General features: G+C 47.9%; 1 protein-coding gene across 1 annotated transcript in view; it reads left to right on the forward strand.

Annotated features, from left to right (window-relative positions):
* Positions 1–20,702: 20,702 nt before the first annotated feature.
* The window catches only part of LOC142699462 (ephrin type-A receptor 8-like), a gene marked incomplete at its 3' end in the record, with an annotated part of 80,368 nt that continues 74,772 nt past the window's right edge, over positions 20,703–26,298 (forward strand). Inside the window, exon 1 of the mRNA XM_075848052.1 lies at positions 20,703–21,151. Coding sequence (XP_075704167.1) covers positions 21,070–21,151 — 82 coding nt within the window. The remainder of the gene's footprint in view (positions 21,152–26,298) is intronic.

Consider the following 26,298-nt stretch of genomic DNA (forward strand, 5'->3'; position numbering starts at 1 on the left):
TCCAGGGATTCGGTAAAATGGTCCAGGGATTCGGTAAAATGGTCCAGGGATTTGGTAAAGTGGTCCAGGGATTCTGTAAAATGGTCCAGGGACTATGTAAAATAGTCCAGGGACTCGGTAAAATGGTCCAGGGATTCGGTAAAATGGTCCAGGGACTATGTAAAATAGTCCAGGGACTCAGTAAAATAGTCCAGGGATTCAGTAAAATGGTCCAGGGACTCAGTAAAATAGTCCAGGGATTCAGTAAAATGGTCCAGGGATTCGGTAAAATGGTCCAGGGACTCAGTAAAATAGTCCAGGGATTCAGTAAAATGGTCCAGGGATTCGGTAAAATGGTCCAGGGATTCGGTAAAATAGTCCAGGGATTCAGTAAAATGGTCCAGGGATTCAGTAAAATGGTCCAGGGATTAAGTAAATGGTCCAGAAATTCAGTAAAATATTCCAGGGATTCAGTAAAATAGTTCACAGATTCGGTAAAATGGTCCAGGGATTCTGTAAAATAGTCCAGAGATTCAGGAAAATGGTCCAGGGATTCAGTCAAATGGTCCAGGGATTCAGTAAATGGTCCAGGGATTCTGTAAAATAGTCCAGAGATTCAGGAAAATGGTCCAGAGATTCAGTAAAATGGTCCAGGGATTCAGTAAAATGGTCCAGGGATTCAGTAAAATAGTCCAGATATTCGGTAAAATGGTCCAGGGATTCGGTAAAATGGTCCAGAGATTCAGTAAAATGGTCCAGGGATTCGGTGAAATGGTCCAGGAATTCGGTAAAATGGTCCAGGGATTCAGTAAAATGGTCCAGGGATTCTGTAAAATGGCCCAGGGATTCGGTAAAGTGGTCCAGGGATTCAGTAAAATGGTCCAGGGATTCGGTAAAATGGTCCAGGGATTCGATGAAATGGTCCAGGGATTCTGTAAAATAGTCCAGAGATTCGGTAAAATAGTCCAGGGATTTAGTAAAATAGTCCAGAGATTCTGTAAATTGGTCCAGGGATTCTGTAAAATAGTCCAGAAATTCAGTAAAATGGTCCAGGGATTCAGTAATATAGTCCAGAGATTCAGTAAAATGGTCCAGGGATTCAGTAAAATGTTCCAGAGATTCGGTAAAATGGTCCAGGGATTCAGTAAAATAATCCAGGGATTCAGTAAAATAGTCCAGAGATTCGGTAAAATGGTCCAGGGATTCGGTAAAATGGTCCAGAGATTCAGTAAAATGGTCCAGGGATTCGGTGAAATGGTCCAGGAATTCGGTAAAATGGTCCAGGGATTCAGTAAAATGGTCCAGGGATTCGGTAAAATGGCCCAGGGATTCGGTTAAATGGTCCAGGGATTCAGTAAAATGGTCCAGGGATTCCGTAAATGGTCCAGGGATTCAGTAAAATGGTCCAGGGATTCAGTAAAATAGTCCAGAGATTCGGTAAAGTAGTCCAGGGATTCGGTAAAATGGTCCAGGGACTCAGTAAAATAGTCCAGGGATTCAGTAAAATGGTCCAGGGATTCGGTAAAATGGTCCAGGGATTCGGTAAAATGGTCCAGGGATTTGGTAAAGTGGTCCAGGGATTCTGTAAAATGGTCCAGGGACTATGTAAAATAGTCCAGGGATTCGGTAAAATGGTCCAGGGATTCGGTAAAATGGTCCAGGGACTCAGTAAAATAGTCCAGGGATTCAGTAAAATGGTCCAGGGACTCAGTAAAATAGTCCAGGGATTCAGTAAAATGGTCCAGGGATTCGGTAAAATGGTCCAGGGACTCAGTAAAATAGTCCAGGGATTCAGTAAAATGGTCCAGGGATTCGGTAAAATAGTCCAGGGATTCAGTAAAATGGTCCAGGGATTAAGTAAATGGTCCAGAAATTCAGTAAAATATTCCAGGGATTCAGTAAAATAGTTCACAGATTCGGTAAAATGGTCCAGGGATTCTGTAAAATAGTCCAGAGATTCAGGAAAATGGTCCAGGGATTCAGTCAAATGGTCCAGGGATTCAGTAAATGGTCCAGGGATTCTGTAAAATAGTCCAGAGATTCAGGAAAATGGTCCAGAGATTCAGTAAAATGGTCCAGGGATTCAGTAAAATGGTCCAGGGATTCAGTAAAATAGTCCAGATATTCGGTAAAATGGTCCAGGGATTCGGTAAAATGGTCCAGAGATTCAGTAAAATGGTCCAGGGATTCGGTGAAATGGTCCAGGAATTCGGTAAAATGGTCCAGGGATTCAGTAAAATGGTCCAGGGATTCTGTAAAATGGCCCAGGGATTCGGTAAAGTGGTCCAGGGATTCAGTAAAATGGTCCAGGGATTCGGTAAAATGGTCCAGGGATTCAGTAAAATAGTCCAGAGATTCGGTAAAATGGTCCAGGGATTCAGTAAATGGTCCAGGGATTCAGTAAAATGGTCCAGGGATTCGGTAAAATGGTCCAGGTATTCCGTAAATGGTCCAGGGATTCAGTAAAATGGTCCAGGGATTCAGTAAAATAGTCCAGAGATTCGGTAAAGTAGTCCAGGGATTCAGTAAAATGGTCCAGGGATTCAGTAAAATGGTCCAGGGATTCAGTAAAATGGTCCAGGGATTCAGTAAAATGGTCCAGGGATTCGGTAAAATGGTCCAGGGATTCTGTAAAATGGTCCAGGGATTCAGTAAAATTGTCCAGGGATTAGGTAAAATGGTCCAGAGATTCGGTAAAATGGTCCAGGAATTCAGTAAAATGGTCCAGAGATTCGGTAAAATGGTCCAGGGATTCAGTAAAATGGTCCAGGGATTCAGTAAATGGTCCAGGGATTCAGTAAAATGGTCCAGGGATTCAGTAAAATGGTCCAGGGATTCAGTAAAATGGTCCAGGGATTCAGTAAAATGGTCCAGAGATTCGGTAAAATGGTCCAGAGATTCAGTAAAATGGACCAGAGATTCTGTAAAATGGTCCAGAGATTCAGTAAAATGGTCCAGGGATTCAGTAAATGGTCCAGGGATTCAGTAAAATGGACCAGAGATTCGGTAAAATAGTCCAGGGATTCAGTAAAATGGTCCAGGGATTCAGTAAAATGGTCCAGGGATTCAGTAAAATGGTCCAGGGATTCAGTAAAATGGTCCAGAGATTCGGTAAAATGGTCCAGGGATTCAGTAAAATGGTCCAGGGATTCAGTAAAATGGTCCAGGGATTCAGTAAAATAATCCAGGGATTCAGTAAAATAGTCCAGAGATTCGGTAAAATGGTCCAGGGATTCAGTAAAATAGTCCAGGGATTCAGTAAAATGGTCCAGGGATTCAGTAAAATGGTCCAGGGATTCAGTAAAATGGTCCAGGGATTCAGTAAAATGGACCAGAGATTCGGTAAAATGGTCCAGAGATTCGGTAAAATGGTCCAGGGATTCAGTAAATGGTCCAAGGATTCGGTAAAATGGTCCAGGGATTCAGTAAAATAATCAAGGGATTCAGTAAAATAGTCCAGAGATTCGGTAAAATGGTCCAGGGATTCAGTAAAATGGTCCAGGGATTCAGTAAAATGGTCCAGGGATTCAGTAAAATGGTCCAGGGATTCGGTAAAATGGTCCAGGGATTCGGTAAAATGGTCCAGGAATTCAGTAAAATGGTCCAGGGATTCAGTAAAATGGTCCAGGGATTCAGTAAAATGGTCCAGAGATTCGGTAAAATGGTCCAGAGATTCAGTAAATGGTCCAGAGATTCAGTAAAATGGACCAGAGATTCTGTAAAACGGTCCAGAGATTCAGTAAAATGGTCCAGGGATTCAGTAAAATGGACCAGAGATTCGGTAAAATGGTCCAGGGATTCAGTAAAATGGTCCAGGGATTCAGTAAATGGTCCAGGGATTCAGTAAAATGGTCCAGGGATTCGGTAAAATGGTCCAGGTATTCCGTAAATGGTCCAGGGATTCAGTAAAATGGTCCAGGGATTCAGTAAAATAGTCCAGAGATTCGGTAAAGTAGTCCAGGGATTCAGTAAAATGGTCCAGGGATTCAGTAAAATGGTCCAGGGATTCAGTAAAATGGTCCAGGGATTCAGTAAAATGGTCCAGGGATTCAGTAAAATGGTCCAGGGATTCGGTAAAATGGTCCAGGGATTCGGTAAAATGGTCCAGGGATTCAGTAAAATTGTCCAGGGATTAGGTAAAATGGTCCAGAGATTCGGTAAAATGGTCCAGGAATTCGGTAAAATGGTCCAGGGATTCAGTAAATGGTCCAGGGATTCAGTAAAATGGTCCAGGGATTCAGTAAAATGGTCCAGGGATTCAGTAAAATGGTCCAGAGATTCGGTAAAATGGTCCAGAGATTCAGTAAAATGGACCAGAGATTCTGTAAAATGGTCCAGAGATTCAGTAAAATGGTCCAGGGATTCAGTAAATGGTCCAGGGATTCAGTCAAATGGACCAGAGATTCGGTAAAATGGTCCAGGGATTCAGTAAAATAGTCCAGAGATTCGGTAAAATGGTCCAGGGATTCAGTAAAATGGTCCAGGGATTCAGTAAAATAGTCCAGAGATTCGGTAAAATGGTCCAGGGATTCGGTAAAATGGTCCAGAGATTCAGTAAAATGGTCCAGGGATTCGGTGAAATGGTCCAGGAATTCGGTAAAATGGTCCAGGGATTCAGTAAAATGGTCCAGGGATTCGGTAAAATGGCCCAGGGATTCGGTTAAGTGGTCCAGGGATTCAGTAAAATGGTCCAGGGATTCGGTAAAATGGTCCAGGGATTCAGTAAAATAGTCCAGAGATTCGGTAAAATGGTCCAGGGATTCAGTAAATGGTCCAGGGATTCAGTAAAATGGTCCAGGGATTCGGTAAAATGGTCCAGAGATTCGGTAAAGTAGTCCAGGGATTCGGTAAAATGGTCCAGGGATTCAGTAAAATGGTCCAGGGATTCAGTAAAATGGTCCAGGGATTCAGTAAAATGGTCCAGGGATTCGGTAAAATGGTCCAGGGATTCGGTAAAATGGTCCAGGGATTCAGTAAAATTGTCCAGGGATTAGGTAAAATGGTCCAGAGATTCGGTAATATGGTCCAGGAATTCAGTAAAATGGTCCAGAGATTCGGTAAAATAGTCCAGGGATTCAGTAAAATGGTCCAGGGATTCAGTAAATGGTCCAGGGATTCAGTAAAATGGTCCAGGGATTCAGTAAAATGGTCCAGGGATTCAGTAAAATGGTCCAGGGATTCAGTAAAATGGTCCAGAGATTCGGTAAAATGGTCCAGAGATTCAGTAAAATGGACCAGAGATTCTGTAAAATGGTCCAGAGATTCAGTAAAATGGTCCAGGGATTCAGTAAATGGTCCAGGGATTCAGTAAAATGGACCAGAGATTCGGTAAAATAGTCCAGGGATTCAGTAAAATGGTCCAGGGATTCAGTAAAATGGTCCAGGGATTCAGTAAAATGGTCCAGGGATTCAGTAAAATGGTCCAGAGATTCGGTAAAATGGTCCAGGGATTCAGTAAAGTAGTCCAGGGATTCAGTAAAATGGTCCAGGGATTCAGTAAAATGGTCCAGGGATTCAGTAAAATAATCCAGGGATTCAGTAAAATAGTCCAGAGATTCGGTAAAATGGTCCAGGGATTCGGTAAAATGGTCCAGGGATTCGGTAAAATGGTCCAGGGATTCGGTAAAATGGTCCAGGAATTCAGTAAAATGGTCCAGGGATTCAGTAAAATGGTCCAGGGATTCAGTAAAATGGTCCAGAGATTCGGTAAAATGGTCCAGAGATTCAGTAAATGGTCCAGGGATTCGGTAAAATGGTCCAGACATTCAGTAAATGGTCCAAGGATTCAGTAAAATGGTCCAGGGATTCAGTAAAATGGTCCAGGGATTCGGTAAAATGGTCCAGGGATTCGGTAAAATGGTCCAGGGATTCGGTAAAATGGTCCAGGAATTCAGTAAAATGGTCCAGGGATTCAGTAAAATGGTCCAGGGATTCAGTAAAATGGTCCAGAGATTCGGTAAAATGGTCCAGAGATTCAGTAAATGGTCCAGAGATTCTGTAAAATGGACCAGAGATTCTGTAAAATGGTCCAGAGATTCAGTAAAATGGTCCAGGAATTCAGTAAAATGGACCAGAGATTCGGTAAAATGGTCCAGGGATTCAGTAAATGGTCCAGGGATTCGGTAAAATGGTCCAGAGATTCAGTAAAATGGTCCAGGGATTCGGTGAAATGGTCCAGGAATTCGGTAAAATGGTCCAGGGATTCAGTAAAATGGTCCAGGGATTCGGTAAAATGGTCCAGGTATTCAGTAAAATAGTCCAGAGATTCGGTAAAATGGTCCAGGGATTCAGTAAATGGTCCAGGGATTCAGTAAAATGGTCCAGGGATTCGGTAAAATGGTCCAGGTATTCCGTAAATGGTCCAGGGATTCAGTAAAATGGTCCAGGGATTCAGTAAAATAGTCCAGAGATTCGGTAAAGTAGTCCAGGGATTCAGTAAAATGGTCCAGGGATTCAGTAAAATGGTCCAGGGATTCAGTAAAATGGTCCAGGGATTCGGTAAAATGGTCCAGGGATTCGGTAAAATGGTCCAGGGATTCAGTAAAATTGTCCAGGGATTAGGTAAAATGGTCCAGAGATTCGGTAAAATGGTCCAGGAATTCAGTAAAATGGTCCAGAGATTCGGTAAAATAGTCCAGAGATTCGGTAAAATGGTCCAGGGATTCAGTAAATGGTCCAGGGATTCAGTAAAATGGTCCAGGGATTCAGTAAAATGGTCCAGGGATTCAGTAAAATGGTCCAGGGATTCAGTAAAATGGTCCAGAGATTCGGTAAAATGGTCCAGAGATTCAGTAAAATGGACCAGAGATTCTGTAAAATGGTCCAGAGATTCAGTAAAATGGTCCAGGGATTCAGTAAATGGTCCAGGGATTCAGTCAAATGGACCAGAGATTCGGTAAAATGGTCCAGGGATTCAGTAAAATAGTCCAGAGATTCTGTAAAATGGTCCAGGGATTCAGTAAAATGGTCCAGGGATTCAGTAAAATGGTCCAGGGATTCAGTAAAATAGTCCAGAGATTCGGTAAAATGGTCCAGGGATTCGGTAAAATGGTCCAGAGATTCAGTAAAATGGTCCAGGGATTCGGTGAAATGGTCCAGGAATTCGGTAAAATGGTCCAGGGATTCAGTAAAATGGTCCAGGGATTCGGTAAAATGGTCCAGGGATTCAGTAAAATAGTCCAGAGATTCGGTAAAATGGTCCAGGGATTCAGTAAATGGTCCAGGGATTCAGTAAAATGGTCCAGGGATTCGGTAAAATGGTCCAGGTATTCCGTAAATGGTCCAGGGATTCAGTAAAATGGTCCAGGGATTCAGTAAAATGGTCCAGGGATTCAGTAAAATGGTCCAGGGATTCAGTAAAATGGTCCAGGGATTCAGTAAAATGGTCCAGGGATTCAGTAAAATGGACCAGAGATTCGGTAAAATGGTCCAGAGATTCGGTAAAATGGTCCAGGGATTCAGTAAATGGTCCAAGGATTCAGTAAAATGGTTCAGAGATTCAGTAAAATGGTCCAGGGATTCAGTAAAATGGTCCAGAGATTCGGTAAAATGGTCCAGGGATTCGGTAAAATGGTCCAGGGATTCGGTAAAATAGTTCAGAGATTCGGTAAAATGGTCCAGGGATTCAGTAAAATAATCCAGGGATTCAGTAAAATAGTCCAGAGATTCGGTAAAATGGTCCAGGGATTCAGTAAAATGGTCCAGGGATTCAGTAAAATGGTCCAGGGATTCGGTAAAATGGTCCAGGGATTCGGTAAAATGGTCCAGGAATTCGGTAAAATGGTCCAGGGATTCAGTAAAATGGTCCAGGGATTCAGTAAAATGGTCCAGAGATTCGGTAAAATGGTCCAGAGATTCAGTAAATGGTCCAGAGATTCAGTAAAATGGACCAGAGATTCTGTAAAATGGTCCAGGGATTCAGTAAAATGGTCCAGGGATTCAGTAAATGGTCCAGGGATTCAGTAAAATGGTCCAGAGATTCGGTAAAATGGTCCAGGGATTCAGTAAATGGTCCAGGGATTCAGTAAAATGGTTCAGGGATTCAGTAAAATGGTCCAGGGATTCAGTAAAATGGTCCAGGGATTCAGTAAAATGGTCCAGGGATTCAGTAAAATAATCCAGGGATTCAGTAAAATGGTTCAGAGATTCGGTAAAATGGTCCAGGGATTCGGTAAAATGGTCCAGGGATTCGGTAAAATGGTCCAGGGATTCGGTAAAATAGTTCAGAGATTCGGTAAAATGGTCCAGGGATTCAGTAAATGGTCCAGAGATTCGGTAAAATGGTCCAGGGATTCGGTAAAATGGTCCAGGGATTTGGTAAAATGGTCCAGGGATTCGGTAAAATAGTTCAGAGATTCGGTAAAATGGTCCAGGGATTCAGTAAATGGTCCAGAGATTCGGTAAAATGGTCCAGGGATTCGGTAAAATGGTCCAGGGATTCGGTAAAATGGTCCAGGGATTCGGTAAAATGGTCCAGGGATTCGGTAAAATAGTTCAGAGATTCAGTAAAATGGTCCAGGGATTCAGTAAAATGGTCCAGGGATTCAGTAAAATAATCCAGGGATTCGGTAAAATGGTCCAGGGATTCGGTAAAATAATCCAGGGATTCAGTAAAATAGTCCAGAGATTCAGTAAATGGTCCAGGGATTCGGGCACAACCTCTATAGCAGCGGGATGACTTTCGGACCACGCTGGTTCCAGGCGGAGCTCTTCATATAATCTGGTACAATATAAAATATCACACAGGATTTATTACACGCCGAAGTTTCTGTATAATCGGTAAACATGGCTCCTAAATCTGCTCCACATGCGGCGGGAAGAGAGGAGTTGATGAGACGTCTTTGGTGAAACCCGCGGCGTCGGGATGGTCCTCGGGAGGGAAATAACGGATCTGCTGGGAAACGTCACCCGGCTCCTCTTCCTTTCTTTTTCTCCTCTTCTCTATTTTCCGTCTTTTGGGGGTTGAAGGACAAAACCAAAACTTTATATCTTATTGTTTCCTCCGCAGACAACGACTTTGGTTTCAGCCATTCTCACATATTTCGTATCTTTTCTATCGCTCTGCAAACGTTGCTGCAAACATTTTGTTTAATGCGGTTTTGTATCTATGAAAATAAAAAGATAAAAAATGTTCCGTCGTCAAGTTAGAGTTCAGTATCAGGGCATGCTCACACGGCAAACGAAAAACGGCTGCAAAATACGCCGCTGTTTCCAAGGGGAAGCCTCTGATTTTCAGCCATTTTTGATGCATCAAGCGTTTTTTGATGCGTTTTTTACGGCCATTTTTGGAGCTGTTTTTCTATTGACTCAATGAAAAACGGCACCAAAAACGACTTATGAAGTGACATGCAGCTTTTTTTTCGGGGCGTTTTTTACTCGCCATAAAAAGAACGTAACAAACCGACGTTTTTTCCATTGAGATCAATGGGCAGATGTTTGGAGGCGTTCAGTCTCCTTATTTTAAGCCATTTTTCGGGGCGTTTACGGCCGTGTGAACACAGCCTTATATAGAGCCTTACCTATATGTGCTTGTTGTCAATGAGAGAAAACTTTTCCATTCAGAGACTGAAAACCTGTCCTAAGTCCTGCTGACACAGCAGATGGGCTTGTTACAGTGTATCATGGAGGTCACTCCTCTGTTCTGCCGCCTGCATTTCCAGGAGGATCAGCCGCTTCATGAACGTCCTCCCCACCCCCCACAATGACACCTGATGGACGGCCACGTGGATCTCGTATCAGTAACATCTCAGGTTTCATGGATAAGAAAACATTAACGCCTTTAATATCCGACAATCAGTCATGAAATATCGTGGTCTCCGCGCTCCCGCGTCTAATGAAATGCGCCCAGACGGTAACGGGTTGTTTAGCATTTCAATACATTTCATATCCGTGCAGATAACGGCACGGGGCCCGTGGGCTCCTCTTCAGGGGGCGCTGAATTCATGATCTGAACCGTTGTCCTCGAGCCGGAGATAAGTAACTGTCGAAGAAACCCCTTCCAGGTAGCACCTTTTGGGATGGGCGCTCTAATGGGCTCCCTCTGCTTTGTCAGGTGGTATTCAAATATGGTAATTGAAGTATCTGCAGTGCACCGGGAGATCAATAAAGACAATAGCAATCTGTCGTCTCAATCAATATTCTCATTTATTATCAAGATACATAGGTTAATATACCCTCAGGGTGTTCCCTCTAACCAGGGTGTTACCTGTAATCAGGGTGTTACCTCTAATCAGGGTGTTACCTCTAATCAGGGTGTTCCCTCTAACCAGGGTGTTACCTGTAATCAGGGTGTTACCTCTAATCAGGGTGTTACCTCTAATCAGGGCGTTCCCTCTAACCAGGGTGTTACCTGTAACCAGGGTGTTACCTGTAATCAGGGTGTTACCTCTAATCAGGGTGTTACCTCTAATCAGGGTGTTCCCTCTAACCAGGGTGTTCCCTCTAACCAGGGTGTTACCTGTAATCAGGGTGTTACCTCTAATCAGGGCGTTCCCTCTAACCAGGGTGTTACCTGTAATCAGGGTGTTACCTCTAATCAGGGTGTTACCTCTAATCAGGGTGTTCCCTCTAACCAGGGTGTTACCTGTAATCAGGGCGTTCCCTCTAACCAGGGTGTTACCTGTAATCAGGGTGTTACCTCTAATCAGGGTGTTACCTCTAATCAGGGTGTTCCCTCTAACCAGGGTGTTACCTGTAACCAGGGTGTTACCTGTAATCAGGGTGTTACCTCTAATCAGGGTGTTACCTGTAATCAGGGTGTTACCTCTAATCAGGGTGTTACCTCTAATCAGGGCGTTCCCTCTAACCAGGGTGTTACCTGTAATCAGGGTGTTACCTCTAATCAGGGTGTTACCTCTAATCAGGGCGTTCCCTCTAACCAGGGTGTTACCTGTAATCAGGGTGTTACCTCTAATCAGGGCGTTCCCTCTAACCAGGGTGTTACCTGTAATCAGGGTGTTACCTCTAATCAGGGTGTTACCTCTAATCAGGGTGTTCCCTCTAACCAGGGTGTTACCTGTAACCAGGGTGTTACCTGTAATCAGGGTGTTACCTCTAATCAGGGTGTTACCTGTAATCAGGGTGTTACCTCTAATCAGGGTGTTACCTGTAATCAGGGTGTTACCTCTAACCAGGGTGTTACCTGTAATCAGGGTGTTACCTCTAACCAGGGTGTTACCTCTAACCAGGGTGTTACCTCTCATGGAACAACCAATCATAACATTTTACACGTAGACTGAAAATCCGTCATAGGGTACCTTCCCACTGAGGTCACGTGATCTTTCTAACACCTGCAAATCCTGGCCTACAAACAATAGAAATGTAGGAGGTTTTCATAAGTGTATGTGGTGATTTCATATATGTGTGTGAAATACTGAGATAAAGAATTCATTGGAAATATGATGATTATTTCAGGTCTAGGCCGTTCTGCCAGACTCCGATCTACCAGTATTGAAGGCCACGAAAAAGAACACAAAGTAATAACTTATTCCCTTGTGATTCAAGCAGAACCAGAGAGAGATCATAACTGAATGGAGAATCCATATCTTCATAATCCGGCATCCTGCCTGATAATTCATAGTGTCGTTTAATACAGAGAACATAAGCGATTTGACCATCCATCACATAGAGGAGGCTGGAAACAGCGCGCGCGCCCGCGAGGATCTGGACATCAGACACGGCTTTTTGCACAGTAAACGAGCGCCAAATGGTAATAACGGCATGTGGATCGGCGCTCGGTTTCTCCAGTTAAACGGCGCAGTGATCGGGGTGTGCGGACGGGTTAATAAGAAGCTGAGCCCCTGTACATCGGCATCTGGTCCGCGGTACGTCCCCCGTTTACTCGTTTTTAGACCTTATAAAGGGTCCGATCAGCCGAGGATTGTGGGTAGGCGGGCGCCTGAGTGCTCGTTCACTTCATCACTGCTGTCAGTGACGTTCTGCTGCGCGGTCTGATCTCTGCCGCCTGTCACTTATGTCTGGTGATTCCAGAGAAATTACATCCAGAACGCGGCAGAGCTGACACCGCGCGGGGAGGAAGGAGTTGTGGGTATTCATGAGCTGCCGCTCCCCCTGCCCCCGATGTCAATCATCGGCAGCATAAAGCGCAATTCCCAAAATAGACAATTATCAAATAAGCCACAGGATAAGTGATAATTGTCTGATCGCTGGACCGCAGTGATCACGGGAGAGGGGATACGGAACCTGCTATTCCACCTGATCGTGGGACCGCAGCGCGGAGGAGACGGAGTAGAGTGGCGGCTGAGCATGCGCTCCCTTTTATCTTTCAATGTCTATGGGTCTTACCGGAAGAGCCGAGCGCTGCCCTCATGTCGCCGTCATGCCCATAGAATGGAGCGGCACCGCGCAAGCTCGACTGTCGCTCCAGTCATACGTCTTGTCACTGCCGTTGATCCTGCGAGTGGTGGCGATCCGACAATCACCTTTCCTGTGGATTATTGGATAATTGTCTATTGTGGGAACATCCCTACAGGGCGCCAAAACCGGGACTCCTGGTCCTTCCAGGGGAACTTCTGCATCACACAGACTTGTGGGAATGTCCCCGAGGAGCGTGGCCATTTCACAACTCGCTTTTGCTTGAAGTCGCCGACCATCTTCTGCCGAATGTCGGTGCCTTCGGCTCTGTTCACACACAGTGACCAAAAACGGCCGAAAATACGGGGCTGCGTTCAGGAGTAAACAGCTCCTGATTTTTAGACGTTTTTATAGCTACTCGCGTTTTTCGCGGCGTCCATTACGGACGTTATTGGAGCTGCTTTTCAATGGAGTCAATGAAAAACGGCTCCAAAAACGTCCCAGTAAGTGACAGCGCCGTATTTTGACAGTGATGCGTAAAATGACACCTCGTGGGAACAGAACACTGTAAAACCCATTGCAAGCAATGGGCAGATGTTTGGAGGCGTAATGGAGCCGTTTTTTCAGGCGTAATTCGAGGCGTAAAATGCCGGAATTCCGCCTGATAACAGTGCGTGTGAACAGACGCTAATCGTGGCAGGAACGGCAGTGACGAGCGCCCGGACCACAGCACAAGGCAGACATTGAGCCGCGGTTTCACTTATAGCGTTGTCATTTAGAACAAACCTTCAGCGACCACTCATGAGCGACAAGTCAGGAACGGTGTAAATCACTAACGTGCGGCGGCTTTGGAGCAGCTCCCGAGGTCTGTGGAATGTCTGAAATGCAGAACGGCGGAGGTTACACGCGCGCGCCGGCCCCTGAGGAGCTTTCCTGCCTCGTCAAACACCACAGCAATAATAAAGTTCCACTTAATCTTCAAGACGATGTTGTAATTGTAGGGATGATGTCATAGCGGCGGATTATTGGAGGTGGAGTCATTGATGATGTCACAGACGGGTATGACATATCGGGTGATGGTCCATCCATTATCATCCTCTACCTATACCCGCAGTCCAGCACATTCAGGCCTGAACCCTATTGTACGGGCGTTATTATATTAGATAAGGAATAAACCGTATATTACAGACGAGGTTACTCAAGTGGCGATGATGGTGATGGTCATGGTGATGATGATGGTGATGATGATGATGATGATGATGATGATGATGATGGTGATGGTGTTGATGATGGTGGTGATGGTGATGGTGATGGTGATGATGATGATGGTGGTGGTGATGATGATGATGATGGAGATGGTGATGGTGATGGTGATGATGATGGTGATGATGATGATGATGATGATGGTGATGATGATGATGGTGATGATGATATGATCATGGTGATGATGATGATGATGATGGTGATGATGGTGATGATGATGGTGATGGTTATGATGATGATGATGGTGATGGTTATGATGATGGTGATGATGATGATGGTGATGATGATGATGGTGATGATGATGATGATGATGATGATGGTGATGATGATATGATCATGGTGATGATGATGGTGATGATGGTGATGATGATGGTGATGATGATGATGGTGATGATGATGGTGATGGTGATGATGATGATGATGATGGCACGTTGTACACAGTCACAGACAGGGCACCCTCCCTGGTGCAGGGTTGCTTTGGAAATCAGGCCTAGAGGGTTGTAAAATGGCTGCTCACTTGCTGTTTGCGGGCACCACCGCTGACACGGACAGACACACAATGGGGAGACTCCTCTTCAGAATCTTTGCCACAGGCCCAACGATAAGTAATGCCGTCAGTTGCTTCTTCTCCAGCGGTGCACAATCTCCTCTCTCTTCTCAGCATGCACTGAACAGCAATGGACAGGCCGACCGCCATTGTAAACACTAAGCCCCGCCCCCGGTGTTATGACGCGGCACAAACAACCTGTTATGGAGCAGCGACCATTGGTGTTCGGCTAGGTTTAGTATAATATTTAGTATTTTGAATGTGGACTGACTCGGGCTTGGCCACAGATATTTTTTTAATAAATTGTTTAACCCCATAACGACCGCCCCCTTTTTTGACAACAGGCGGTGCAGGTGCTTTGTCTACAGCGACGTCTTTTGGTGTCACTTTGGAAGAGGCCGATGAGCTGTTACTAACAGGTCCTGAATTACAGCAGCCTGCTGAGCGCAGCTGGGATCAGAAAACATCCCACCCCGCTGCTTAACCCTTTGATCGCCGCGGTCCGTGTCCATGGCATGATCAAAGGGGTCACTGGAAACGTGATCGAGGACCTACAATGGACCCCAGGGCTGTCCGCTCAGTATGCCTGCCTATCGGACCACCATGCGAATACATTATCAGCAGAAAATAAAGTTGTAAATAAAGTTCTCCCTTAATGGGATGAAAAAAAAAATGTAACAAAAAAAAAAATAATTTTTCCAAAAAAGTCACCGTTTTGCATAAAATAAATTTTATTGCACCCACAATCCATAAAATAAAAAAGCCTCCACATATCAGGTATCTACACGACCGTAATGACCCGAAGAATTCATTTAACAGGTAATTTTGCATGAAACATCAGCGGAATAAAAAATAAACCAAAAAAATCAATGGTGAAACTCGATTTTTCTTATATTCACGCTGTAAATATAAATTATTTGACTTACACAGTGATTTTTTTCTACCCCCGAACTGTGAAAAAAAATATAAGGGGTTAAACACAACCAAAATAACTTTATTGACAAACAAGAAGTCAACTCAACACATAATGTGCTCTCTGTCTATTATACCCGAGTGCCGAGCACGTGAGAAGACGAGTTACCACGACCACCGCCACTGAGGAGGACCACACCGCCAACAAACACAAGGCCTCCTCCTCCACCCTATACCTGTCCAATGTTCTCCATCCGGCACAAGCAAAGTCACCATCCAGCTGTCTGTCCACCCACCACAATAGGATTCAGGAGGTGTCACCCCCGTTTGATGGCATTAACATCCCGCGCATCATGCCACACCGCCCTAGGGATAACCTCAGACCACTTCAGGAACAGTTCCGAGAAGAAGGACGCAAAACGTTCCAGATCCAATTCAATCAAAGCAATCGGCTCCCTCAGACGTACGTGACATTGCCACCAACGTGAATGACCAACACAGATGGAACCATCCGGTATCTGCTAAGCCTGCAGCCAGCGCATGATCACGCCAACGGCGGCAGCTGAAAAACCAAGGGACAAACGGTCGCTCGGTGTCCAGCCCAAAATACATATGAATGTCCGCTTATCCACCTGGCGGGGCACAAACCTGTAAACAGCCTGAGGATCCATTGCAAGTAGCAGCAAAGCAGGAGGTCAGCAAAAAGTTCTCCTCGCACTGACGAGAAAGGAAGACGCCCACCCTATACCTTGACACCCACCCTATACCTTGACACCCACCCTATACCTTGACGCCCACCCTATACCTTGACGCCCACCCTATACCTTGACGCCCACCCTATACCTTGACGCCCACCCTATACCTTGACACCCACCCTATACCTTGACGCCCACCCTATACCTTGACGCCCACCCTATACCTTGACGCCCACCCTATACCTTGACGCCCACCCTATACCTTGATGCCCACACTATACTTTGGCGCCCGACCTTTCAATAGCCCGGACTTTTCATAACCTATCTGCTATGCCATTACCTTAGACAGTAACGCCCCCTACTGGCATAAACCTCCTGTCGGCTGCTTACTCGCGGTGCGATGTTGTTGTAAACAGACCCTGTCATTGGCCTTCCAGCTTCTCGTCTATTACCAGCGTCAGTCCAACAAATACAGCAACGCGGTCTGTATATAGCGGTTTTCATTTTGCGGCGCGCTCCTTTCAGTTATCAGTCAGGGAGTCATTTAGGGAACATAAGAGGAGATTGTGTGAGGTGTCTGGGAAGCGACTGCTGCTCATCGTGAGAACGCTCACAGGTCACGCTCATGCGTTCTGCAACTGCTGATGGACAATCCTCTTCTGGATGAGATATGGCTTTGTGACGCTGGACTGGATCCCCTCTGGAAACCTGGGATTTTCCTCAAGCTGAACGTTCACTCTGGAAGTCATCGGACTGCTGCATGAGAATTTAAATGATGGAGAATATCTGCTAAGTGACCAAGAAAAATACACATGGACCTCACCCCCCACCGGAGCAGAGCAGAGGCCTAGTATAGGGCCCACACATTTGTCACGTAAGATTTCTCTGTGGGACTCCTCATTATCAGGGGCTTCAATAGTTCTGACAGAGCTGAATAAGATAATGATGGCTCCCGGCACATGAGGTGATGAAGACTCCCGGCACATGAGGTGATGAAGACTCCCGGCACATGAGGTGATGAAGACTCCCGGCACATGAGGTGATGAAGGCTCCCGGCACATGAGGTGATGAAGACTCCCGGCACATGAGGTGATGAAGACTCCCGGCACATGAGGTGATGAAGGTTTCTGGCACATGAGGTGATGAAAGCTCCCGGCACATGAGGTGATGAAGACTCCCGGCACATGAGGTGATGAAGGCTCCCGGCACATGAGGTGATGAAGGTTTCTGGCACATGAGGTGATGAAAGCTCCCGGCACATGAGGTGATGAAGACTCCCGGCACATGAGGTGATGAAGGCTCCCGGCACATGAGGTGATGAAGGCTCCCGGCACATGAGGTGATGAAGGCTCCCGGCACATGAGGTGATGAAGACTCCCGGCACATGAGGTGATGAAGGCTTCTGGCACATGAGGTGATGAAAGCTCCCGGCACATGAGGTGATGAAGGCTCCCGGCACATGAGGTGATGAAGGCTCCCGGCACATGAGGTGATGAAGGCTCCCGGCACATGAGGTGATGAAGGCTCCCGGCACATGAGGTGATGAAGGCTCCCGGCACATGAGGTGATGAAGGCTTCTGGCACATGAGGTGATGAAGGCTTCTGGCACATGAGGTGATGAAGGCTCCCGGCTCATGAGGTGATGAAGGCTCCCGGCTCATGAGGTGAAGGCTCCCTGGCACATGAGGTGATGAAGACTCGTGGCACATGAGGTGATGAAGGCTTCTGGCACATGAGGTGATGAAGGCTCCCGGCACATGAGGTGAGGAAGGCTCCTGGCACATGAGGTGATGAAGGCTCCTGGCACATGAGGTGATGAAGGCTCCCGGCACATGAGGTGATGAAGGCTCCCGGCACATGAGGTGATGAAGGCTCCCGGCACATGAGGTGATGAAGGCTCCCGGCACATGAGGTGATGAAGGCTCCCGGCACATGAGGTGATGAAGGCTCCCGGCACATGAGGTGATGAAGGCTCCCGGCACATGAGGTGATGAAGGCTCCCGGCACATGAGGTGATGAAGGCTCCCGGCACATGAGGTGATGAAGGCTCCCGGCACATGAGGTGATGAAGGCTCCTGGCACGAGGTGATGAAGGCTCCTGGCACGAGGTGATGAAGGCTCCCGGCACATGAGGTGATGAAGGCTCCCGGCACATGAGGTGATGAAGGCTCCCGGCACATGAGGTGATGAAGGCTCCTGGCACATGAGATAATGGATGCTCTCAGTACATGGGATGATGCAGGATCACAAGACATGTAGTGATGAAGGCTCCTGGCACAATGGGGGGATAAAGGGTTACATAGTTACAATTCTCAATAAATGACATGCCATTCATTTTTGTAAATGCTGACATGGTATCTGCTATCACTACCTCTCGGGGCCGGGCTTTCCATAATGTGACTGCTCTAACTGTAAAGAACCCTATTCTATATTGATGTCTGACACGTCTTTCTTCCACACGCAATGAATGTCTCCTGGTCCTGTGTAGAGTCCTCGGACAGAGCTGATCATGTGCTAGTTCTTTGTATTGACCCCACATATACTTATACATGTTAATAAGATCTCCTCTACGGCGTTTTTTTTACCAAGCTGAACAAGCGCAATGTCTCCAGCCTCTCATTATAAGTGACACCTCCCAGGTAATAATAATTTGCACTCACCTCCTCCTAGAACCCGAGCCTGTTGGTTAGGCACGACCTGTTATTCATGAGTCCATGCTGGTCATCAGTTATTAGACTTTTCTCTGCTATATACTATTGTAGTTCATCTCTTAGAATACCCGCAAATATTTTACATACCAAAGATGTAAAACTTACTGGACGGCAGTTACTCGGTTCCACCTTTTTACCCTTCTTAAATATTGCTACACATCGGCCGTCCTCCAATCTTGTGGTGCTGATCCTGTTACAATAGTCTAAGAAGATGATACAATGGTCTGCCCAATACTGAGCTCAATACTCTTTATACTATAAACTATTATTAGCAATTAGATATATGAAAATCAATGAGTGACATGACGTCTGTATCAGCAGCAGCGGCGGAACGCTATCAGCACCAGGATTAATGTTATTGGAGAAGATTTGTAAATGATGTGATATAAATTGTGAGTTACAAAAGAATGTAAGAATTGTATAGCTGCAGCAGCACTCACTCACAGCAATAGCTGCCTGTCTAATACACTGACGCTGACTGACTCCTATCTCTCTCTCTCCAAAATCTAACTCTCTATCACATAACTGTAGATCTATCTATTCTCTTCTCCTCACTATGAAACACACTCACTGACACTTATCCACTATCTATCCGTATTCTGTGTTACTATCTCTCACTCTCTGTCTGACATCCCCTCTCCTCTCTGTATTCTGTTACTATCTCTCACTCTCTGTCTGACGTCCTCTCTCTCCTCTCTGTATTCTGTGTTACTATCGCTGACTGTCTGACGTCCTCTCTGTATTCTGTGTGTTACTATCTCTCACTCCCTGTCTGACATCCCCTCTCCTCTCTGTATTCTGTGTGTTACTATCTCTCACTCTCTGTCTGTCGTCCTCTCTGTATTCTGTGTTACTATCTCTCACTCTCTGTCTGATGTCCTCTCTCTCCTCTCTGTATTCTGTGTGTTACTATCTCTCACTCTCTGTCTGACGCCCTCTCTCTCCTCTCTGTATCCCACAAAGCAGCAGCATTTCTTGGTTGGGCTGTTCATAGTGGCTATGACTCATATTTTATCAGTGACTCACACCTATACCCCCCATTATTGGCTGCGTTAGAGAGAGGGCTGCCTGCAAGGCATTATGGGGAACCCCACCAGAATCATGTGATCCTTATTCTCCGTCTTCTTCTGAACTGCAAAATGATGGCCTCCATTTTGGGTGATTCATGCGGTACGAATCCCAAAAGTGCTAGAAATGCGTAAATTGAGCAGCTGTGGAGTAATGGGGTGAGCGCCTCTGAGGAGGACATGATGCTGCCAAGGAGGGACCCGTGGAGATTCTTCATCATGGATGGAGCGGAGCCAGGCAGTTCCCTCCGCTTCTAGCCTGAGCATTGCTGTGGGATCTGCAGCCATGGAGCTGGTGAGTAGCGCTGGTGCCTCTGAGAAGATCTTCCAGAAAAGAAGTGGCCCCGGGTGCACGCTATCTATAGAGGTTACCGCTACTCCGCAGGGCCCTCCCCTTAGTTAACCTGCTAAATTAAAGGCCCCTGCACTCAAAATATTTTTAATTCCAAAAATCCCCAGGCCTGAACACCCTAAATAAATCAAGTCCCCCCCTTCCTGAACCCCTTTTCTGCAGTCCCCGGCTTGCAGACATGATCAACAGATGTTGGAATAATATTTGGTGCTGACTATAAAACATGAGAGGAATTCTCTGCGGCGGGAGTCTTAGGGAGCGAAGGCTTTTGGATTGGCCCCTCCATCAGTCCGAGCCGATTAGTGCCAGTGCTTTCCTGACATGGGTTTCATTGTGTGTCCCCCAGTGGGTTCAACCACAACTTGGCCGTGACCTCATAGGTGGCCCCGATAACCAGACTGAATGTCCTGCCATGTGCCAGGGTCAACTGCAGTCACTATGTAGTCACCTGATTGGCAGTAGCGCGCTCTGTCCTGACTGGCACATATATATGTAACATCAGACCGTGGTGTATGGTTGTGTCCCGGAGTCTCATCGTCTCCACGGTTGCCTTAGCCCTGTTTCCTTCTTATATTGATAGTTACTTGACTAAAAATTCCGCGTCCGGCTGACGAGGCCTCTTAATGCCGGAGGAGCAGGTTCTGTGGGTTCTTATGAGCTCCGGGACTCCACGATGGGCCGTTTGCCTTGGGGAACATGAGACTTTAGCAATTACTGAATGTGTCACTGAGAATTTGGGGCTTTTCTTTGAATTTCTACATCTTTGGTGATGGATACAGCCGAGCGCCACCATTAAACGTGTTCTGCAGAGAAGGCCATTGAAACGAGATCCGGCGATGGCTCCGTCTCAGCCTTGTGTATGTCAGATACCACAGCAGTTTGGGACATGAGATGTAACGGAGCAGTACGGGCAGCGACGCCTCTCCCGGATCAGTCCACGCTGGGACTGTGGCGGCCCCAATGGTCTCATCCAGAGGTGAGAAGTGTCTCCTCCGCTGTGTGAGGGGGTGCAGAGATGTGGGATGGAGAAGGGATTCAGTCACAATTGGCTGCTGGGAGTTGACGGGTGGGCAGCCTCTCCTCCTCCTCCTCCTCCCTGCAGCCTGTCTGTGTGTATGCGAGAAGATGGGCTTAAAGTGCTGGAGGATTTGCTGGCGTCGATATCGCAGTGATCCTGGGAGCTCCTGAAGAGAGAGACGGCCAGAGATCCAGGCAGAGGTGGTCGCTTCCAATGGCACGGGCACCCGGGATAGCTTGCGTGCTGTGTCTCGGCTTCTCTGTGGTCTCCTATGTCTCTGCTGGGGGCAGTGAAGGTAAGAGTCCGTCTGACACTTTCATCTCCGATACTTTATGTTATATTAGATCGCGTTTCTTTTATTACGTTTGGAAGAGGAACTCTTCATCTACTCCATAATTCATCTATTAGGAAGCTGCCAGGAACCCGCCTGCCCGGGGGTAGGGGAAGCGCTCGGCTATTCTAAAGTTGCATCTGTCATTGATCCGGAGTTGCTTTGAAGGTGCATAAAATACTCCAGACACCGCTGGTCTGTTCTTCGCCTGGGGCAACAATGTGGGACAGGTCCTTTGAAGTGTGGACAATGGCTGGGAGCTGCCAAACTTGATATCTCTATCAGACGACTGACACCATGGCAGCTGCGCCGCGCTGCACACACAATTCTGTACGTTGCTCCCCTTCTGTGACAGTCAACTTATACGAAGTCAGAGCGACTGCAGAAAAACCCGTCAGCCACGTAAACTGTGAGACTGACGGCGTCTAGGTTACCCAAATACATCCCTTTCTTCTGGTGAACTGGCGTCAGCTACTGCAGAACCGCAGAGAACATCCCAAAACCCGGGTGACGATACACGTATAGGATAAATAGAGCAAACAGGACGTCCATCTGACAATCTGTATAAACCCGGCCATGCATGTTACAGAAATGTAAGGCAATCCGGAGCTTGATCTGCTGACAATCTAATGTGCCGGGTGGCAGCCCGACGAGCACTGGTCATGCTGCATTTTAACTTACACAATATTTTGCTCCACCAGGAGATAAACAGTATCAGAGATGTCTGCAGCGGCTTCTCCCCCTCTCCCCATGACAGTAAATATACACGCTCAGCCGACCATCCTGACAGACATCTAAAATACATGGCCAACCAAACACAACCAAGTACCAGCCATGACAACCAGTCACCAATAAATAGCACCACCATCTAACGCCATGAAGGAGTTGGCATGTGACCGGTCCCACCACCTTGTCTGATCCCCCATCGTTACAGACCAAGATTTACGACTTTAGCCATACCGTGAAATAACTCACATGAGCTCGATACATGGCGGCCCGGTGGCTGCTCTACATTGTGGTTGTGTCCAGGCAATTAAAGGTAAAGGTTGCCCATTATACCACGGGCAAAGCATGGATGGAACCTGGGAGATCATACACACTGTGCAGGACTCCCACATACAGAATATAGATATCCCTGACTTCTCCTGAGTGGCCTCTCCTCCAGGTCTCCTTACAATCAGCACTTTATGATGAACACACGAACCTTATAGCCACCATTTTTATTTCTTATTTCAGGAAGGAAATAATAATGAATGATGGAGTAAACAATTCTCATTGACTTGCACGATCCTCTACCTGATCACCATGTCTATTTCTTACTTGAATGTCAGGTTCATGTCCCAGGTCATGTGGAGTTGTTGCCTCAAATGAAACCATGTAGGTCCTCTGCTGCAGCACCTCATATTTATCTTTCACAGGACGTCATAATATCCATTAGAACCAAAACACGAGCAGCCCATGTACCGTCCAGTGTGTGGAGGTCTCGGTCATGTACCGTCCAGTGTGTGGAGGTCTCGGTCATGTACCGTCCAGTGCGTGGAGATCTCGGTCATGTACCATCCAGTGCGTGGAGGTCTCGGTCATGTACCATCCCGTGTGTGCAGGTCTCAGTCATGTACCGTCCAGTGTGTGGAGGTCTCAGTCATGTACCGTCCTGTGGGTGGAGGTCTCGGTCATGTACCATCCCGTGTGTGCAGGTCTCAGTCATGTACCGTCCAGTGTGTGGAGGTCTCGGTCATGTACCATCCCGTGTGTGCAGGTCTCAGTCATGTACCGTCCAGTGTGTGGAGGTCTCAGTCATGTACCGTCAAGTGCGTGGAGGTCTCGGTCATGTACCGTCCAGTGTGTGGAGGACTCGGTCATGTACCATCCAGTGCGTGGAGATCTCAGTCATGTACCATCCAGTGTGTGGAGGTCTCGGTCATGTACCGTCCAGTGTGTGGAGGTCTCGGTCATGTACCGTCCAGTGTTTGGAGGTCTCGGTCATGTAGTGTCCAGTGTGTGGAGGTCCCCGTCATGTACGGTCCAGTGTGTGGAGGTCTCAGTCATGTACGGTCCAGTGTGTGGAGGTCTCAGTCATGTACCGTCCCGCGTGTGGAGGTCTCAGTCATGTACCGTCCAGTGTGTGGAGGTCTCAGTCATGTACCGTCCTCTGTGTGGAGGTTTCAGTCATGTACCGTCCCGCATATGGAGGTCTCGGTCATGTACCGTCCAGTGTGTGGAGGTATCAGTCATGTACCGTCCAGTGTGTGGAGGTCTCAGTCATGTATCGTCCTCTGCGTGGAGGTCTCAGTCATGTACCATCCAGTGTGTGGAGATCGGAGTCCTGTACCGTCCAGTGCGTGGAGGTCTCGGTCATGTACCGTCCAGTGCGTGGAGGTCTCAGTGATGTACCGTCCAGTGTGTGGAGGTCTCAGTCATGTACCGTCCAGTGCGTGGAGGTCTCGGTCATGTACCGTCCAGTGCGTGGAGGTCTCAGTGATGTACCGTCCAGTGTGTGGAGGTCTCAGTCATGTACCATCCCGCGTGTGGAGGTCTCAGTCATGTACCGTCCAGCGTGTGGAGGTCTCAGTCATGTACCATCCCGCGTGTGGAGGTCTCAGTCATGTACCGTCCAGCGTGTGGAGGTCTCAGTCATGTACCGTCCAGTGTGTGGAGGTGTCGGTTATGTAGTGTCCAGTGTGTGGAGGTCCCCGTCATGTAGTGTCCAGTGTGTGGAGGTCCCCGTCATGTAGTGTCCAGTGTGTGGAGGTCTCATTCATGTACGGTCCAGTGTGTGGAGGTCTCAGTCATGTACGGTCCAGTGTGTGGAGGTCTCAGTCATGTACCGTCCTCTGTGTGGAGGTCTCGGTCATGTACCGTCCCGCATATGGAGGTCTCGGTCATGTACCGCCCAGTGTGTGGAGGTCTCGGTCATGTACCGTCCTCTGTGTGGCGGTCTCAGTCATGTACCGTCCCGCATATGGAGGTCTCGGTCATGTACCGTCCAGTGTGTGGAGGTCTCAGTCATGTACCATCCAGTGTGTGGAGATCTCAGTCATGTACCGTCCAGTGCGTGGAGGTCTCGGTCATGTACCGTCCCGCGTGTGGAGGTCTCAGTCATGTACCGTCCCGCGTGTGGAGGTCTCGGTCATGTACCGTCCCGCGTGTGGAGGTCTCGGTCATGTACCGTCCAGTGTGTGGAGGTCTCGGTCATGTACCGTCCAGTGTGTGGAGGTCTCGGTCATGTAGTGTCCAGTGTGTGGAGGTCCCCGTCATGTACGGTCCAGTGTGTGGAGGTCTCAGTCATGTACGGTCCAGTGTGTGGAGGTCTCAGTCATGTACCGTCCCGCGTGTGGAGGTCTCAGTCATGTACCGTCCAGTGTGTGGAGGTCTCAGTCATGTACCGTCCTCTGTGTGGAGGTCTCAGTCATGTACCGTCCCGCATATGGAGGTCTCGGTCATGTACCGCCCAGTGTGTGGAGGTCTCGGTCATGTACCGTCCTCTGTGTGGCGGTCTCAGTCATGTACCGTCCCGCATATGGAGGTCTCGGTCATGTACCGTTCAGTGTGTGGAGGTCTCAGTCATGTACCATCCAGTGTGTGGAGATCTCAGTCATGTACCGTCCAGTGCGTGGAGGCCTCGGTCATGTACCGTCCCGCGTGTGGAGGTCTCAGTCATGTACCGTCCCGCGTGTGGAGGTCTCGGTCATGTACCGTCCCGCGTGTGGAGGTCTCGGTCATGTACCGTCCCGCGTGTGGAGGTCTCGGTCATGTACCGTCCCGCGTGTGGAGGTCTCGGTCATGTACCGTCCCGCGTGTGGAGGACTCCGTCATGTACCGTCCAGCGTGTGGAGGTCTCGGTCATGTACCGTCCCGCGTGTGGAGGTCTCGGTCATGTACCGTCCCGCGTGTGGAGGTCTCGGTCATGTACCGTCCCGCGTGTGGAGGTCTCAGTCATGTACCGTCCTCTGTGTGGAGGTCTCAGTCATGTACCATCCAGTGTGTGGAGATCTGAGTCCTGTACCGTCCAGTACGTGGAGGTCTCGGTCATGTACCGTCCAATGCGTGGAGGTCTCAGTCATGTACCGTCCAGTGTGTGGAGGTCTCAGTCATGTACCGTCCCGCGTGTGGAGGTCTCAGTCATGTACCATCCCGCGTGTGGAGGTCTCAGTCATGTACCGTCCAGCGTGTGGAGGTCTCAGTCATGTACCGTCCAGTGTGTGGAGGTGTCGGTTATGTAGTGTCCAGTGTGTGGAGGTCCCCGTCATGTAGTGTCCAGTGTGTGGAGGTCTCAGCCATGTACGGTCCAGTGTGTGGAGGTCTCAGTCATGTACGGTCCAGTGTGTGGAGGTCTCAGTCATGTACCGTCCTCTGTGTGGAGGTCTCAGTCATGTACCGTCCCGCATATGGAGGTCTCGGTCATGTACCGTCCCGCGTGTGGAGGTCTCGGTCATGTACCGTCCCGCGTGTGGAGGTCTCGGTCATGTACCGTCCCGCGTGTGGAGGTCTCGGTCATGTACCGTCCAGCATGTGGAGGTCTCGGTCATGTACCGTCCCGCGTGTGGAGGTCTCAGTCATGTACCGTCCCGCGTGTGGAGGTCTCAGTCATGTACCGTCCCGCGTGTGGAAATCTCAGTCACGTACCGTCCCGCGTATGGAGGACTCAGTCATGTACCGTCCCGCGTGTGGAGGTCTCAGTCATATACCGTCCAGTGTGTGGAGTTCTCAGCTCAGTCATGTAGTGTCCAGTGTGTGGAGGTCTCAGTCATGTACGGTCCAGTGTGTAGAGGTCTCAGTCATGTAGTGTCCAGTGTGTGGAGGTCTCAGTCATGTACCGTCCCACGTATGGAGGACTCAGTCATGTACCGTCCCGCGTGTGGAGGTCTCAGCTCAGTCATGTAGTGTCCAGTGTGTGGAGGTCTCAGTCATGTACGGTCCAGTGTGTGGAGGTCTCAGTCATGTAGTGTCCAGTGTGTGGAGGTCTCAGTCATGTACCGTCCCGCGTATGGAGGACTCAGTCATGTACCGTCCCGCGTGTGGAGGTCTCAGTCATGTACCGTCCCGCGTGTGGAGGTCTCAGTCATGTACCGTCCCGCGTGTGGAGGTCTCAGTCATGTACCGTCCCGCGT

The sequence above is a fragment of the Rhinoderma darwinii genome, unplaced genomic scaffold (genome assembly GCF_050947455.1).
Source record: "Rhinoderma darwinii isolate aRhiDar2 unplaced genomic scaffold, aRhiDar2.hap1 Scaffold_1586, whole genome shotgun sequence".
Taxonomy (NCBI): domain Eukaryota; kingdom Metazoa; phylum Chordata; class Amphibia; order Anura; family Rhinodermatidae; genus Rhinoderma; species Rhinoderma darwinii.